At 37.8% G+C, this 19,237-nt stretch overlaps 1 protein-coding gene across 1 annotated transcript in view; it reads right to left on the bottom strand.

Annotated features, from left to right (window-relative positions):
• Positions 1-14,244, bottom strand: part of LOC113610643 (uncharacterized) — a 62,313-nt gene extending 48,069 nt beyond the window's left edge. The window contains exons 1-6 of the mRNA XM_027088953.1: positions 14,139-14,244; positions 8,636-8,728; positions 7,262-7,312; positions 3,776-3,933; positions 3,421-3,574; positions 985-1,115 (exon numbers count right to left, since the gene is read on the bottom strand). Of these exons, the coding sequence (XP_026944754.1) occupies positions 985-1,115; positions 3,421-3,509 (220 nt within the window). The 5' untranslated portion in view covers positions 3,510-3,574; positions 3,776-3,933; positions 7,262-7,312; positions 8,636-8,728; positions 14,139-14,244. The remainder of the gene's footprint in view (positions 1-984; positions 1,116-3,420; positions 3,575-3,775; positions 3,934-7,261; positions 7,313-8,635; positions 8,729-14,138) is intronic.
• Positions 14,245-19,237: the final 4,993 nt, after the last annotated feature.

Raw genomic sequence — 19,237 nt, 5'->3', positions numbered from 1 at the left:
TGTCCCTGGGACGCCCCTGCTCCACGGTTTCAGGAACTGTGTGACCACCCAAAAGGCTCTCGAAGAACGTCCTCAAACAGGATCTTGCATAGCACCCTCACTGCTCGGTATATGTCGAACACACTTGACGTGGGAGGGGCGAAGTAAGAGGGACTAAGGACTAGCCCTTAAGGCTCCCGAACCTGGGTGTGCGATGCTGGGAAGATTTACTCTTGGGAACTCTTAACAACTTGGTTCCTCGTTGGAAGGCAAGTGCTTGTTTTCCTCTTGCCCATAATAGCCACTCTATAGGAATTGCCCTTAAGTAGGTAGGTGGGAGCAAATAGCCCTTTTTGAGGGCTGGGGAGGAGACAGATTATGGGCATCAGAGAAAGGAAATGCAAGGGTGTTTCGGAATGGGGGGAAACGAGTTAAAAAGGAACTGGTTTTATTTTGTCCTTTAAGAGGAAACAAACACATCAGAGGTCCAGACAACCTGTTTAGGAAATCCAGGTTTAGTCATGGGATGGAGGGTCAGCAGGGGACAAATGAAAAGACACTCCTCCTCCCAGCACACATACACACCAGCCTGGGCTGTATGACCCTCTCCTCGCTTCTAGGCTAGGGGAGGGGGTAGAAGAAAGCGAACTTCAGTAAGGACTACCTGACATTCTTCATGCCCCGCCCCCAACACCATGACTTCACTTTACAATGCTACCTACAATGGTATCTGCAAGTAATGCCAACTGAGGATGAGATACCAATTTAAAAAATATATATAGTTAACATCCCTTTTGGCCCTTTTAGGCATAGTAAAGCCATATTGAGTAATTTTCTCAAGGTACAGTACATTAGTACTGTAGACAAAAGCAACCCTTACACCTCTTTCCAAGCAAGAAAATTCGTGGTCCCTTCCAAGGGTGGGTGGAGTAAAAAGGTGGGAACGGTTCGTAGCCAACCCCTCCCCAAGCCCACCTGACATTCTACCCACAAGCCTTTTCTCACCTATGGATTCAACATGGCTCCGCTGCACTCCGAGCACCTCCAAGCTGCTGCCACGAGCTGCCTCACTCAGTTCCCACCGCATTTCCCGGTGCCTGAACTGGCAGCACAAACGCTGGCACCGACCCCCGGGGCTGTCAAAAGGGCATGGAAAATGGCAAAAGTAACCCACGGAGGGCAGCATGGGCTACTGCTCAAGGTCACCTCCTCTGGCTTCGAAAATTGTGTGCACTGACGGCAAAAGCACGCAAAGCTTAACACACGCCCTACTGCCTCTTCTCCCGCCAGGGTACCGCCTTATATAGTCCGTTGCTACTCGAAGGCGGAGCTTCGTAGCTTTCCCAGCCAATGGGGAGGTTGGGGCTGGCGTCAGGGGAGAAAATAACGAGGGAGGGAATGACCTAGAGAACAGATGGTAGGGCCGCATCAGGTGGGTGTAGTGTGTGTCTGTCCTCCATGGGGAAGAAGGTTCATAAAGACCTAACCTACAGGTAGAGAAAACAATTTCCCAAGAGCTGAAAGGACCCTTGGATTAAGGAATCTCCTGCCTTGTGGATGCCTACCTTGTTCCTAAACAACATCCTTTGACTTATAATAAGTTTGGCTATTAACCTTCATGGATCATGGAGAGAACCTCAGCTGTGAAGCACATCTAAACTTTGCCTCTCTCTAGCAGGTGATCTTAGGCAAGGTATCTGACTTACCCGAGTTCTCCTTTCTTGATCTGTAAAATAAACTTGTCTTTCATAGGGTAGTAGAATTCAGTGTGCTGTAATGTACCAAAGTGCCTAGCATAAAGTAGGTGAGAATTTAGGAGGACAAGTTCTTTCCCTTCCCATCATCAACACATATCCACAAAGGACCTGGTACATGTCCCTAAAATCCTTCCAGTTGAAACTGATTCCTAAAAGGGAAACAGTTCCCTATTCCATTGTTCTTCTTTGTAAACTGAAATACTCCTAGGATAGATAGGCTCATAAGTCACTGATGACTTCAATTAGTCTTTGAGATGTTTGCTTTTCTTTCAATAGCACATACTGAGCCTGGGTGCTTGGGGGAAGAGAGAAGGAAGGGTCCTCCAGTTCTAAAAAATTCAGGGTCCATGGATCCCCCTCTAGGAAATTACAGGCTGGGATCCCTCCTTCCTTTCTTTTCTTCTGAAAAACAATGTTATCTCAAATGGTTATGGATACTTTAGAAGGTCCTAAATCTTACTGTCGTATGAGAGGACCCTGATGACTTGGAAACAATTGAAGAATGCTAAGAGTCTCTAGTGCTAGTTTTGTCTCTTGATACGGCGCACCTGTTTTGCCAGTAAAACATGAACAGGTGTGTTTTTTTTGCTTTGGTGGTGGGGAGGGGCATAGTTAGTAGTGATTAGCCTGAAAGTCCTCAAAATGCCCCCAAGTAAGGTAAAAAACTAAATGTTCTCATTTTAAAAACAACCAGCCTAGAATGAATACTTTCCTTAAGTCACTTTCCAGGATCAGTTTTACTTGATGAAGTTTTCCACACCTTATTTCCTTCTATTTCTTTCCATTAAATAGTTTTTATAGCTGAGAGATTTTTTATTGAATATGCCCTCCTTTTAAAACACCAGAAAGTTCGAAGGTCTCAGCAGAGTTTCCAAATCATAACATGAGTGTCACCAAGCTATTTTTTATGACAAAAAAATTAAAGTTGTCTATTCATCAGTGGGTTCCTCTCTCTGTTCCTCACTCTGAAGTCTGACTCATCATTCATGCCTGTCTCATCGGAGCCTGTGGATAACATGTCCATTGTCCTAGATTTTGACCTTGTGTCTGATTTCCTAATTCTGACGAAGTGGTGCCCCAAAATGTGCTGCTCTCAGCAGTCTTACAGAAAGATGTGTCTGATACGCCTTCTAATGGATGAAAGTAAGAAAGAGTTGCCAGCTCTGGGTTGATAGAGTATTCACCACTCTGATAAGCTTTTTTATATCTGAAAAAAAAATACATACATCAAAAATTGTTTTTAATTGTGTACGTTTGCAGCTTGGCTTAGAAAAGCATCTTAAAGTGATATATGAATTCTATCCAATGTATTAGCTATTTATTATAACACTATATAAATGAATGAAAAATGTTAGACCCTACACAGATGTGCTATTTAGAACAGAGGTCATAGCCCTTTTGTTTCAAGGCTATTAATAGAGAATGCATTTCTAGATTCTCTATATCCTTTCCAATTGACTAGGGTTGTTTCTATCTCTAGATGACTATTTAAAATATTGGGAAAAAGTCCAAGTGGGATATTCCCTGAGAGACAGCCCCATGCTCCTTTCCAAATAGGGGAAATGGAGCCAAAATGAATACCTTATGAACTTGGGAGTCACGTTTGCCTAGCACTCTACTAAAGAGAGCAGGTTGGGTGTTTCCTCTCACGTGCTTTAAAGACTCCAGAGGTCTGTAGACTTACTTCATTGTCTTCATTTTGTACATCACGGCACTACAGATTGCCAAGAGGATGACAAAAAGGAAGAGAGTCATCAACAAGAGGCCCAGCATTAACTTTAATTTGGCTTCCTGTAGTTCTGCCAGGTAGTCTTCATCTGTAGCATTCACATCAGAGTCTGAGAGGAAAGAAAGAAAATGCAATGGGAAAGAGTGACTCTGTTCGGCACGTTTTCCTGGAGGAATAAGGATCGCAAAGCAACTGAAGAGAAGCCTTCACCACCCGGAGTCTTCACTGAATTCTCCCCGCTACCCTCATGCAATGCAAAGGAGAAGGCTATAGGCCACTCCCTATGGCCAAGTACTCTTAACTTTTTTACCTTTCCCCTTCACAGCAATCTTGGGGGAGCTGTCCTTTGCTCCATTTTCCAGGATCACAGAAGTTTATGGATTTGCCCTTGGTACATAGCTAATAAGTGGCAAAATTTGGTATCAAACCCAGGTTACCAGATGTTAAAATATGTATCAGACTTCCTCCCTGAATAATATAAAAGAAAAACAATTCAAGACTCTGAAGAGATTGCTATTAAAAATGTGATGAAATTACACACAAGGGATTAGTCCTTCAAGAGAGGAAGATGCAATTCTACTGTTGGGACATACGTTGACTTTCTTTTAAGCTAAAAGGATGATGTACTACAATGCTTTCTCCACAAGGCTTAAGAACTGAATTTGCGGGCTTCCCTGGTGGCGCAGTGGTTAAGAATCTGCCTGCCAACACAGGGGACATGGGTTCAAGCCCTGGTCCCAGAAGATCCCACATGCCATGGAGCCACTAAGCCCGTGCACCACAACTACTGAGCCTGAGCTCTAGAGTCCGCGAGCCACAACTACTGAGCCCGCATGCCACAGCTACTGAAGCCCACGCGCCTAGAGCCCGTGCTCCACAACAGAAGCCACTGCAATGAGAAGCCCGTGCACCACAACGAAGAGTAGCCCCCACTCACCACAACTAGAGTAAGCCCGCATGCAGCAACAAAGACCCAACACAGCCAAAAATAAATAAGTTTATAAAAAAAATGAACTGAATTTGCCATTTTATTACTGTGATCAAATCTAGTGTACTTGATGTTAAAGAAATGGAAATTTAGTTAAATTTCTAAAATACATTATAAAATAAAAATCATGTCTGGATCCAGAAACGTCAAAAGTCTTTTTACTAAAGTAATGAAAATATATCTTTACTGCCAAATTTTATATCTTCCTAAATATATGTCTGACTTAATAGGCATTTAATGGTGACTTTAAATAACCATGTTGCTATTTCTCTCCTTTCCCCCAACCTCCTACCACCCAAAAGTTCCAACGGTTTTCATGATTTTCTAGGTAATGATATTTTGGTAATAAGCAATGACAAGCTCCCATGTCTAACTCTCTGATATTTAAAAAACTTGTAATTGTCCAAGTGCAATCCTAGGCCAAGGGGAGTGAAATGTACACAGTTGTCAATGACTGATATCTTGACTTTGAGGGAGATTATTTTGGGAATAAACAAATTAGGTTAAAATGGACTGTGCTCCTGAATTGCTTTGCTATTCCTTAAAAGGGTGTTTGTAAATAGGTGTACTTATAGTACATTTTGTTTATCAAGGTGGTGGTCAAAACTAGAGAAGGGTTTGAAATTCCTAACCACTGGAAATTATAGAAAAGCGAATTACAAGTTTGGACAGCTTTTTTTTTTTTCCTCTAAGCCTCAGTTTCCTCATCAGTAAAATGGAGATAATACCAACTTTCATGGAGTTGCTGTGAGGGCTGACATAATAATGTATGTATAGTGTAGTATGTGCTCAATACGTAATAGAAAATCAGTGATGCTCATTTTAATTACTTGAAAAGACAAAATATTTCTAAAGCATTTGTCATTACTGTATATCACTTTTCTAAACAAAGAAGACTGACTCTGTTTTCTTGATGCACTGAAAGGCAAGTGGCTGTACTTGTCAAATAATCCAGTACAGAATTGAGGTGACAGGCCTTAGATGTATTATCAGATGCTATTTCTTTTTCAATGTCTTTTTGTAGGACAGAGGTTTGGGGAAAATTAATATATTGCCTTGTTATGAAATGGAACACCAATGGAAGATATCAATAACAGGGGAAACTGAGCAGGGGGAATATATGAGAACTCTGTACTTTCTACTCAATTTTTCTATAAGCCTAAAACTGCTCTAAAAAAGTCTGTCAATTTAAGACAACTGCATCCTAAATATTGTTCACTTGCCTACTCCTTCATTTGGTTTACTGTTTCAGGAATATAAGTTACAAAACAGGAAGATGGAAATAGTCATCTGCAATGTGGTCATTGAAGAACACTGTTTAGGAACCATAACTTTCCTAAAACTGTAAATGTCCTCTCTGGTATGATGTCAGCCACCATGCTACCTTGTTACATATTCTATACCTTACTGAGGAAAACAGTATCACCATGTAGACACTAAAATGTGTGAAAGTATTTATGTATCCCTTTAATTGAAGTATTTTGTTCTCACTTGGAATTGGGTGAGAAAATTGATCTCGTTGGTTGTCCTCATTGGTGGTTGCATTTATAGCTGTTAAAACAATAAATTGGTGTTACGGTAAACAAACTTCACTCACTTTTGTGTGTGAATATGTGTGTGTGTATACAGCTTATTCTCATTGTTCATGGTAGTCATGGTTAAGCTATGTGAGCACTGAATTAGTGAACACTGAACCATCATCGTTCCTAAGGGAAATACAGGGTTAGGTTCCTGTGAGCCTCTGGTCACTACTTTTCATCAACCAATCAATATCTAACCTTGTTTTATGTGTGTGTTTCTGTTTAGAGACACTTTATTTAGTATATACTGCTGACTCATCAACATTGAGCTCACAATCAACAGCATTATAACTCACACCTACATGAAGCTTATATAATACACACACATTTCTCCTAAGGTACATCACAGCCTTCTTGTGTTTAGGAACATTAAACAGCATTGTACTACTATACTTGGGGGGCATTTAAAATAGCAAAATCGCCAACAGAAAGCACAAAAATGCGAAACACCCAGCACTAAGTAGACCACAAAAAAGGAACTTGTTTAAAGCATGAGAGCTGAAAAAAGAAGTCCTTTGTTCTACCTCAGCTCGGAACAAGAGCATCAGGCAATTAAATTTTTTTTGCTACTCTGTGTGTGTCCACAAATGACTGTGAAAGTTCTGCAAGTGGAGGGTTCCAGATAAATTTTAGATACAGGTAAATTCACAAATACAGAATCTGCAATTTAGAATCCACTGAATATGGTATATATTTCACATTTATAACACATGCATATATGTGTGTGATAAATGAATTCTATTTATACATGTATGTATATATAGATGATATGCATGTTACATTTATACATGCATACATACAAATACTATGCATGTTACATTTATACATGCATGATTGTACCTTTATGGTTTATATATTACTTTTATGCATGCATATATTTTGATATATACCTTGCATTCATTCATGCCTCTCCATGTGCATACTGCTCCAAATACAAAGAGGGATTATATTGAGCAAGAGCCTTATTTAACATTTTTAATCATAAAGTAAATGACTAGATTGCAACATTTGTAGGAAAATAAGAGTTTTGGGGAGAGAATCAGAAAATGTGTGACACTGATCAGATTTCTGGGTTTGTTTTGCATTTGCTATTACATGTGATGATGGCAGCAAAATGTTGACTTATTAATTCTTAGTATTAGAACAATTTACACTGACCTTGGCTTTCTTACAGAAGACTTTAGAAAACCAAAACATTTTCCCAGCTACCTAACTACTATGAGTTTACCTTTAGCTAACATTGTCCAAAATGCAGGCTCATTTGGACTCTGGATTGGTTCTGTTTAAAAAACAAAATAGAACATGATAACAAAATAAGGTAATTTGGCTTCGGTAAATTTTTGATAGAACATTCATTCGTTTGTTACTTTAGTCATCTAAAAGTTATACCTTGAGTTCCTATCATGTGCCAGACCCTGTGGTTGGCATTAAAGTTACAGAAATGAACAAGGTCTTATGCACACTCTCAATTTGGGAGACAGACAAGAATCACTGTTAATTATGTTGCAGGGTAATGAGGGCTTTCATAGAGATGCACAGGTGGTATGCACAGAGGGATCTAATTCAACTTCCAAAAGCCAGAAACACTTTGAGAGGGAGACGATGCTCCTGTATAGGCTCAGAGGACTAGAAATTGTTTGCCAGACAAACTATGTAAGAGAGAGATCATTCCACTGTGAGCAAACTCAGGTGTCATAAGCAGGTTCGGTAAGCTCTGAGAGCTTCAGGTATTCTGGAGTGGAGAATGTGGGTGAGGAATGTGACCAGAGATGATACTGGCAAGTTCTTCAATGGTCAGATCATTTCAGACTTGAATGCCTGGTTAAGAACTTATAATATGACCCCAAACCTAGTAGAAAATTACTGAAGATATTTAAGAAGGGGCCAACCAGGACGATCAGATTTCTATATTTAAATATATCAAGAAAGTGAATAATATTAGAGTAATCATATGAGAAACATACTTGGATTGCATGAACTGGAGAACATAGGGTTTCATGTAATAACAGTCCACTGTCTTCAATTAGACCACTCCTCTTTCAAGACCTGAGAGGAGAGCCATCCTGGGTTGTTATTTTTTCACAAGTATTTTATAAGGAACAATATTCTTGTCAGAAAAAGTAAAATGATAATTTTGATTTTGTAAACTCTCACTCTGAACTTTCCCCCATTAATAATCTTAGGAAACACCAACAATTGACGCTAAGCAGAGGCAAGTTTACTTCTCAAGCATGTGATTGTTATATCATTATTTTAAAATTATATTAAAATGTATTAAATATATTTATATAAATATATATTTATACACACATGATATTTTAGATAAATATATATTTAATATAAATATAAATGTAATACATTTTACTAAAATAAAGTTGTATTTTAAAAAGAGCTCACTTCCTATCACTTGTCAAGTAAATCTGAAAATTGAGTCTTAGATTTTTTTACCATTTAAAAGATTTTAGAGTGACTTTAAATTGTAGTAGTACAAATTCTTTAAGCATGTTATTACTTTACGAAATACTCAGATTAATGAAAGTTAAATTTTTAAGTCATATAATGATAAGCTCCAGGTCTGACTACAGTATTGTAACTTTAATACCGTGAATAGTTTTTTCAATAGGTTCTTTACTTTCTTCTTCATTGCTGACTGTTTCAGGAGGTGGTAATGTCGTTGTTTCATTGACGAGTTCATCTACGAAAAGGCATAATGGATTATCAGCATATAAAAATAATGACTCAACATTTGTGATTAGGCAATTTTTAAGCTAAAAAAATAGAAGAAAAGGAGACAAAAAATATCAAAACAAAAAAAAACAAAGAGAAAGATGTTGACATTTTCCTGAGATACCTTAAAGGAGGGGAAAGAAGAAGGCTTTGAAGAATGATGTTTGTATGATAATGGGTTGCTTGAGGTGGGATTAATATGCCTCCAATTTGCAAGAGTGAGGAAAAACTGGGAGCGTGGAGCCACAGGCTTCCTTTGACAGTATGGAAGATCTATTGGATGAGAGACATTGGCTTCACATGGCTCCCTGAACAGGCCTTGAAGTGATACTGTCACTTCAGGACAAGTTGGTTGCTGGTCAGGGTGGTGACATGAAAGAGTTGTAACATAAATGTCCTTGCAAACTGGAAACACATGCATGTTAACTACTCAAAACAGAGTTTTGGCCCTAAAGATTTGGGGCTACAAATGAAGGATTTTCAGGCCTGATTTAGTATATATCTCAGTCTACAATGTTTCCATCTGGAGGTATGTCAGCAAGAGTGTATTTGGGAACAATTGTGACTGAAGGACCATTGTTCTCCCCACGAAGTTGGCACTTTCAGTTAAATTGCTTCATACAGGAGTCGATAAAGTTCCATATGAAGTACAGGCAACCCCACTTCTAGGAAGATTTCTACTGAGCCTACAAACAGCACAGGTATCTTGTTGGCAAGGAAGGATGGAAAAAAGAATCCGTTACCAGAGTTGACACAGATTCAGGCAGGGCTGGAACAATTGGGAAGTAATCCTTTAACTCTGCTATGCAACCTTCAGACTTGATTTTGGAGAAAAATGTCTGGATTGTCTCACTACTGCCTTGCTCTCATCATTTTAGGGACTAAAAGAATTGTTAGTCAAAATTTTTCTGGAGATTTCCATCTCCTTGGGGAGCTTGCTCCTCCAGAATGTCCCCGCCATGTCAACATGTCTCCCTCTGTTAGGGCCCCTTTTAAAATGGCCAAAATTTCTTATCCCAGTACAACTTTGACAATCCTTTGGGGACCTGAATTATAGGAAGACAAGTTAGGGTTTTGGAATCTTTTCCATGGGTCCTGTGGTCTTCAATAATCCATTTCCTAAGGGAATTTGAGGTACCTGGTCTGTTTAAGAATTGGCTCTGTATGTCTTATCCCAAATGGCTCAAGATGTTGTCTGCTGTGTGCAAGCAAAATTCCCATAAGAGGTTTGTCTAATTAATGTATGCCCTTGAAATGTCCCTATCCATTTATGCCCCAAATTTTGGAATTGCTCAAAATATTTCGTTATTGTCAAGTAGCTTTATTAATAATTAGGCATTGCTGAGTCTGGCTTTTCCCAATATTGAATATTGTCATAGCCAGAAATATGCTCTCTTGCCTTATTTATTTTCATCCCCTTTTCCTTGTCTTCTTGTCTTTCATAGATATGAGCTATTGACACTTCAAGGTGAAAGATGTGGTATAGGTACTTTAGAGACTTTTAATGGCCTCCAGAGTCACATGCTGGCAACAGTTTTATCGATCAATAGTTACACTTGGTGGAAAGATGCAAAAAAGAAATAACATTTGAAGCTGAAAGTGCAAAGCAGAAAGAAGTAAAAATGTGGGTTTAAGAAAAAACAATTTTCTAGAGTCCTAAATTTAGTTATTTCATTTTTCTTTCCACACAAACCAAAAATATGAGGCTAAGAAATATAAGAACATCCTTGCCTTCTGAATTTATCAATGCAATGGCTATGGTGGAGTCTCCCTATTTTAGGAACTAAGACTCCCTGACGACATTAGCTCCACTAAGATCTTTTTCCTACCCAATACTCTGTAGTGCTATTTTGAAATCTTGCTTTAAGGGTTCTTCATATTTGCAATGGTACCTTTCAGTACATACAGTTTCTTAGAGAGAAATTCAGGTCAGTTGCTGCTCTCACAGATATTTCAGACCGTGTGTCATTTGGATTTTGTGTTGTAAACACATCTAAAAACATACGATCAAAAATTATCAGCAGCTTGCTAAGTCACTTCTTGTTCCTTTTACATTCTTCCTCACCAGATTTTTTTTTTCTTAAAACGTATGCACTAACTAATTCCAAGAAAAGAATAATAAAGTATTTGAGACATTCTTCAGCTACAAAATAACAAGTGGGGCAAGGGTCAAAAATAAAATTCATGGGGAAAAAAGCCAAACTAGTATCCTTATGCTAACTGACTCTTTCTGAAAAGAAATTATTAAGGAAATTATAAAAAAACATATATAGATGTATAATAGGTCCCAAAGGATTTGTAGATGTGTAATATTATCACTGTTTGTATTAACATTGTCAAATTTTAGCCAAGTAAGAAGCATTCACTTGCCCTTGAACCTTCTGTTAGACTGTAATAGTTCAGCTTAAAAAGCACATACTTCAATAACAATCAAGATCTCCCCAATACATTCACATTTACATATGCACATAAAGAATCCTGCTCTTAAGAGGTGTCAGTGAGGCTGGTTGTAATTCAAAAATAATGGACATACCCACCCAACCAGAGTCAAAGTAAATTGGATCAAGATGCCAGACTGAACATTCATATGCATGTCTCCCCTTTCTAAAATCTCGTGAAATGACAGAAAATTTTACACACATGAATGTATATGTGTGTTTAGTATATAAATAAATATATTCATTTCCCCAACACACACACACACACACACACACACACACACACTGCCATTAATTTTGAAGAATTTCTGGGCTAGATCTATGGAGAAATAAAAGGAAATCACAGCTCAATATTCATGTTATGAGTTACGAAAGTATAAAAATTAAAACACTATGGTATTTTTGTAGGGAAAGACAGATCAAAGAAACAATAAAAAGGTAGCAACTGACCAATTTCAAATGGAATTTAGATTATATTAAATGTGAGTTTCATATCAGTAGGGAACTAGTGTTAGACAACTGGCAATCCTCCTTGAAAAATGTAAAATTTTATGCATATTTTATGCCATATACAAAAATAATTGGATTTAAGACCTAAGAGTTGAGCTTCCCTGGTGGCGCAGTAGTTGAGAGTCCGCCTGCCGATGCAGGGTACATGGGTTCATGCCCTGGTCCGGGAAGATCCCACATGCCGCAGAGCGGCTGGGCCCATGAGCCATGGCCGCTGAGCCTGCACGTCCGGACCCTGTGCTCCGCAACGGGAGAGGCCACAACAGTGAGAGGCCCGCGTACCTCAAAAAAAAAAAAAAGACCTAAGAGTTTTAACCAAAATATAAAATTATCCAAAAATTGGGAAATAATTTAATATCTTGGATTGGATAAGGCCTACCTAAATAAGATACAAAATGAAGAAGAAATTAATCAAGAATTGATCTCATAAAATTTTCTCTGTGATTAAGATACCTAAATAAGTTTAAAGACAAGCAACAGCTTGGGAGAAAATACTTGTTACTTTTACCATAGAGAAAAGATTAATATACTAAATATAAAAAGAGCCCCTACAAACAAATGAAAATACAACCTAATAGAAAAATGGGCCAAGGATATGAACAGGTAAATCACAGAAGTAGAAATAAAAATGCCCAATAAATACAGAGAAAAATTTCTCAGGTTCAAAAGTAATCAGAGTGCAAAATAAAACAGTAATGAAAAACTCTCACTTATTCACAAAATACGATTAACAATATTCATTGTATGTGATGTGATATTGTGGCGCATTCTTGGGGGATGTAAATTGGTAGATAAGTTTTGGAGTACAATTTGTGGTATCTATCAATATTTTAAAAGATTTATCCTTGATTCAAAAATTCCAGTATTAGGTATCTATCCAAAGAGAGATACATCCAAGTGTACATGAGAAGAATGTACGAGGGAAAAAACTGCACATAATCTAATTCTTTAATAAGATAGTGGATAAATTATGGAACATATTTTATGGAATAGTATATATCCATTAAAAATAATGAGGTAGATGTGAAAAGAGCTCTGGAGTTGTTAAATGAAAAAAGCAAGTCATAATATAATCCTTTAGTGTAAATATATGTGTGTGTGTGTAAGAAAGATTTTTTTCTTTAATCAAAATAATCATCAGGCTCTTGACTTATTTACCCTCTGGTAATTCAAAATAGAGGTACATCCTGAAAAGGAAATAACTGCATCATTTTGCATACAGTAGAGGCAGCCTGTGGTGAACAGACTGGACACCACTCCTGACTCTGCTTCTTCGTAGCTATGAAACCTGGCAATTGACCTCTCTGAGCATCAGGGATTTTTTTAACCTACAAAAGAGGACAGTGATTCACCAAAGAACATACGGAAATACAACTTACATATTATAATTTTCAAAGTACTTGAGTGTATGTGTATATCTTAATTGTATTTCTATTTTTTTCTTTGATTAATATTATTAAAGATTCCAGGATAATTAGATTTAATCTCAATTATATTTAATTTTTAACAAGAGTTTCTTATGAATTTTTCACATTTTACAATGGTGGACCTTGTAAGGACATGGAAAGAAAGCCCCATACGATGAACGGTGAATAAATTGAAGTTCAGCGGACCTTCCAAACATCTCAAAGTCATCTTGGTATGGGTTGAATTTTGTTTGCCCCAAAAAGCTATGTTGAAGTCTTAACTTTCAGTACCTCAGAATGTGACCTAATTTGGAATTTAAGTCATTGAAGATTTAATTAGTTAAGACAAAGTCACATGCGAGTAGGTGGGCTCCTAATCCAAAACGGTGTCATTATTGAGAAGAGGGAAATTTGGACATGGAAACACAACTTGTGAAGACAGATGCAGCGATTGGAGTTCTGCTGCTACAAGCCAAGGAACTCCTGGGGCTACCAGAAGCTGGAAGATGCAAGGGAAGATAGTCTCCTAGAGGCTTTGGAGAGAGGCTGGCATGGCCAAAGCTTTGATTTTGCATTTCTGGCTTCTGTGAGAACTGTGAGAGAACAAATTTCTTTTGCTTTGAGCCCCAGTTTGTGGTATTTTGTTTCAAGAAGCCCTAGAAAGCTGACACACACCTCCAAATAAATTTTGGTTAACTCACCATAAAATTAGGTCAATTGTTACTAATGTGAACAAATAACCATACTGCTAATAATAAACCCTATGTTAATTATAGACAATTACCAAGAGAATCTTATTAAACTTCATAACACCTCATGGAAAAAGTTGTAGGAGATAAGGATTTCATCTCATACGCTGAAACGTCTATACGGTAAGTTAAAATTTAAGTAGGAAATAAAATGATTATAGGAGTTTTAGAGTTAAAATAAATCCAACCAATCTAATCAAAAATAAATCAAACCAGTCCAATCAGCTTTTGTATATGTATTGCTATTAACTTGAAAAGCTTACATTGTTTTATACCTTTATAATAATTGTCAGTTTTCTCATTAGCAGGAACATTCTCCTTATTTTCTTCTTCCACTTTATGTGGTTGTTCAGCCACAGGCTGCTCAGGTAAGGGCGTCATCTCAGGCCCTGAAAAAAAGTATGACCAGAGATCAGAAATATGTTGATTTCTTTGACCACTTTCTTTTTCTAACTGCATTTTTTCACAAAGGATTTGAGTCAGAGATTTAAAATCTAAGTTATACCATATTTCCAACAATCAACTTTATATTATCCTATAGGAAATTGCCGCGGATTGTTGGAGAGGGTGTGGAGAAGAGGGAACCCTCCTACACTGTTGGTGGGAATGTAAATTGGTGAAACTGCTATGGAGAACAGTATGGACGTTCCTCAAAAAACTAAAAATAGAGTTGCCATATGATCCAGCAATCCCACTCCTGGGCATATACCCAGAGAAAACTATAATTCAAAAAGATGAATGCACCCCTATGTTCACAGCAGCACTATTTACAATAGCCAAGACATGTAAACAACCTAAATGTCCACTGACATATGAATGGATAAAGAAGATGTGGTATATATGTATACAATAGAATATTACTCAGCTATAAAAAAGCATGAAATAATGCCATTTGCAGCAACATGGATGGACCTAGAGATTATCATACTAAGTGAAGTAAGTCAGACAGAGAAAGACAAGTACCAGATGATATCACTGACATGTGGAATCTAAAATATGCCACAAATTAACATATCTATGAAATAGAAACAGACTCACAGACATAGAGAACAGACTGTGGTTGCCAAGCGGGTGGAGAGGAAAGGATTGGGAGTTTGGGATTAGCAGATGCAAACTAGTGTATATAGGATGGATAAACAACAAGGTCCTACTGTATAGCACAGGGAACTATATTTAATATCCTATGATAAACCATAATGGAAAAGAATATGAAAAAGAATATATATGTGTATAACTGAGTCACTTTGCTGTACAGCAGAAATTAACACCACATTGTAAATCAACTATACTTCAATAAATTTAAAAAAAAAATTGCTACGGACTAATTTTCTAGGATAATGGATCATGTTTCTTATCTGCTATTTTGATGAAAGTTTTATATGCTCACCTTCATCGGTGGGATCCGTACCACTAATCTCTGGGTGAAAAGCCCCGAATAAAATAATAAACAATATAAAATTCATTGGGAAAATGACGTGATTTATCCAGTGATCTACTGTGTCTCAGAGTTTCCTTTCTGTTGCCCAGCAGGTCCTATAACTAGCAGGGACATTATGATGTCACTGCCAAATGGAGATCAGAATGCTGGGGAGGAATTTCCAAAAGCTTTGTGATTCAGTCTGATGTCTTTATCTTTGGTCCTACAAAAGTTTTTAGGTGTTTTTTTTTTTTTTTAATAAACCACTATAAGATTTTCTTTGAAAATTAAGAGTTATGTTTTCATGAGGTAATGTAAATTTTTGGTTCCTGGATTTTAAAGAACAATTAATATTGCTGATAGAAAGATGAGAACAGACCTTTTTGGTTTTCAAAGCATTTACAATACCGTATGCTCTTTTGGATAACCACAAAGTATCTCCTAAAAAACTAATCACATACCAAAATGCAATCCAAATGCCCTGCAAATTCTGGTTCATGGTCTATCTTAACTGTAATTCTTTTTTTTTTTTTTTTGCGGTACGCGGGCCTCTCACTGTTGTGGCCTCTCCCATTGCGGAGCACAGGCTCCGGACGCGCAGGCTCAGCGGCCATGGCTCACGGGCCCAGCCGCTCCGCAGCATGTGGGATCCTCCCGGACCAGGGCGCAAACCCGTGTCCCCTGCATCGGCAGGCGGACTCTCAACCACTGCGCCACCAGGGAAGCCCTTAACTGTAATTCTTTAGGGGAAAGTTTTTTGAAACATCCTTTTGGGGGGGTTTAAGACCTATATTCTTTATAGAATATAAAATATTTGTTTTGCTAAAAACATTTTATCAGTGAAACCCATCTTTTACCTCACATCATACAGATTGAGAAAATTATCTAACAGTCAGAAGAGGACTTAGGCCTGGATAATATTATCCATACATTTTTCATATAATAACTCATATAATAAGCAATAAAGGCAAGAAATCAAATGGACAATACCACCAATATTGCTCTTCATATTAAAGGATCACCTAACATCCCCTTCCTTCCTCAATTGTAATTATTATTGATGGAGTCTCTCAGCTCTAGACAATATTCATAATTAAAATGACACAAGCATCAGGAGAAAAAGCGCACAAGTTTAAAAAGACTTGAACGTTTTTTCAGTATAATGAAGGCTCACAAATGAAGTCCAGCCAGTGTGGCACTGACTGGGCATACCTGAGGTACTAAAGAGGAAACTCGGCAGGAGTCTAATTGCTTAAGAGGGTGAGAGGAAGCAGAGTGGACTTGTCCTAAAGGAAAAGATGGTTAGGATCACAGCCTCAGTCCTCAGTCAACCAAAGGGAGGTGGTCCTGTGTGTAGTACTGTTTTTCTTTTAGGTCCTCCTGCCCATTCTTCCGTGGGTGCTGGGAAGTGGAGAAGAGATGTGAGTAAAGAGCTAGCAGGCTTCTGGAGTCCGTTACTTTGGCATCTCCCTAACAGGGTGCAACATAGAAAAGGGGAGGTACTTGGAGCAAGCATGCCCCTGGTTGCCCTGAACCACTGCACAGCTTTGGCTGATGGAGCTCAGCCATGATGAAACTCAGCAAAAGTCAGAAGTTCCAGGTTGGGGAGGAGGTGGCATCCAGTGGAATTACCAGTTGTTCTCTCTGCAGAATCCTCTTATATTCCTAGAATAGTTATGCTTATTTTCAGATGGGACAAACCCTCTCTACGTGTAATGGAACTGGTAGAGTGAATTGGTAGATTTTTTTTTAAACATTCGATTTTATGAAACTAAGTTTGTTGAAAAATTGATTCTAATTTTCCTTTGTCCCATGACCAGTACTCTTTCTAGAGTATATCACTAGTGTTATGGGTTGAACTGTGGCTCCCCACCCCCAAGTTCATATGTTGAAGTCCTAACCCTCCAGTACCTCAGAACATGACCCTGTGTGAGATGGGGTCACTGCAGATGTAATTAGTTAAGATGAAGTCATACTAAAGTAGGGTGGGCCCCTAATACAACATGACTGCTATTCTTATAAAAAGGGGAAAGTTGAACACAGACAGACAGTCAGACAGACAGACAGACAGACACACACACACACACACACACACACACACACACACACACACACACAGGGAGAATGCCATGTGAAGATGAAGCAGAGATGGGGATGATGCAGCAAAAATGGAGGAACACTGAAGACTGCCAAGAAACTACCAAAAGCTAGAAGAGAGTCACAGGACAGATTTTCCCTTACAGCCCTCAGAAGGAACCAACCCTACTAACACCTTGGTCTCAGATGTCTAGACTCCAGAACTGTGAGTCAGCAAATTTCTGTTGTTTAAGCCACTCAGTTTGTGGTACTTCTTTATGGCAGCCCTAGCAAACAAACACTAGATAAACTCTTTGGTTTCTTGGGAAGAGATTATGGAAACTAAAATTGAATGTCTCCTCACTGTATATCATCAGTTTAGGCTGTAGTTATCATTTCCATGAATGTAAATATTCTATTACTCAATAGAGTAAAAACTTATCTTTAAAAAAAGTGTATGTTTACTTTCTATATATTAAACTATATTTTATGCCTTTGAAGAATGCCCTAAGAAGGATCCATTGCTAATACTAAGGATGTCATTAGATATACTTTCTAATCTATGATTTTATTTTATTTCCTGTTTCTTGACCATGTCTGGATCATAAGCCCCTTCCATTTCGGTGTCTTCTCCAACAAGAGCACTGGGCCAGGAGCAAGAAGGAATATATTTGGGTCTTAGCTCCATCACTTACTACCTATGTGATCATGAGCAAATCATCTCTCTAACCCTGAATTTCCTCATCTGGAAAATAAGTAAATTAGATATCATACCAAGTAGATATTCGAGGCATTTACTGGGTTGAATTTATTTCCTGAATTTATTTACTTCATAAAGAATTTATTTACTTTCTATACAGATAATTGTTTTTCATGCCTAAAAGGATTAGCGCTGGTGAGATTTTCATATACACAGCTTTTTAAAAGGCATGACACACCAGTACCCTACTAGGAAAGTAAATACAAGTAGAAAAAGTGATGTAATAGAAGACACACAAACATTAAGAAATGAGACCATGTTGTAAAATGACCCCAAACGTATTTTAAAGACTGTCAGTTGAGTCACCCTAATCTTCGAGAGACTCCATTAAACGCAGGTAGTTCCACAAAACATACATTAGTTGTTGCAATCCATGAACATAAGCCTCCAACCTTGCTTAAAATATTAATTTGAATATTACTTTCCTTAAATCTAAATAGTAAGTTTACACACAACATAAAATAAAATAAATGATTGGTTATATCATTGTAATTTTGTAAAACCAAGAACAATGAACTCTGCTTCATCAGAATGGTTAGGGAACTGAGGTTCTTTTTAACAGACTCTCAAACTAAACAGAAGTTACCATTTCATTCAGGATTGCTAATTTTCAAAGAACTAGAATCTTTCAATAAAATATAAGAAAGTTCTTTTGAACAGAATGTAATCTCTTTTCTCTCTTTGTGGGACTGTCAAGAATTTATAGTGCCCTCTGGGTTAAGTGAGAACCCTGATTATCAATGTGTACTTTTGTGTATCATTTTGAGTATCTGAGCTTCTTTTCCCCAGGTCCAGATCCTTTTTATTTATATTATTATTTTTATTTATGTAAAGCTTTTTTTTAGCTTCTAGATAAATAGAAATATTGAAGTAATGGTATTTTACTAACATGGTGACTCATGTAGTAAAAGAGAAATATCTGCTGATATTAAAACGTTGGGTTTAAAACCAGATCCTTCATTCACAACTTAATAGAAGAGGCAAGGGAAGACTGCATGGAATCTGGCCAGGCTGAAGTTGTTTAATTAGGTTGCTATTTAAAAACTGCCACTTAACCTAAGTCTTAAGGAGGTTGCTAATTAATAGCTATCCAAAGATTCAGGATAACAGGGTGGATGCAT

Source organism: Aethalodelphis obliquidens, unplaced genomic scaffold (assembly GCF_003676395.1).
Source record: "Aethalodelphis obliquidens isolate GAN/ISIS:26980383/991018 unplaced genomic scaffold, ASM367639v1 scaffold64, whole genome shotgun sequence".
NCBI lineage: Eukaryota > Metazoa > Chordata > Mammalia > Artiodactyla > Delphinidae > Aethalodelphis > Aethalodelphis obliquidens.
Note: the sequence above shows the minus strand (reverse complement) of the source record. Positions and strands in the feature narration are given on the sequence as shown.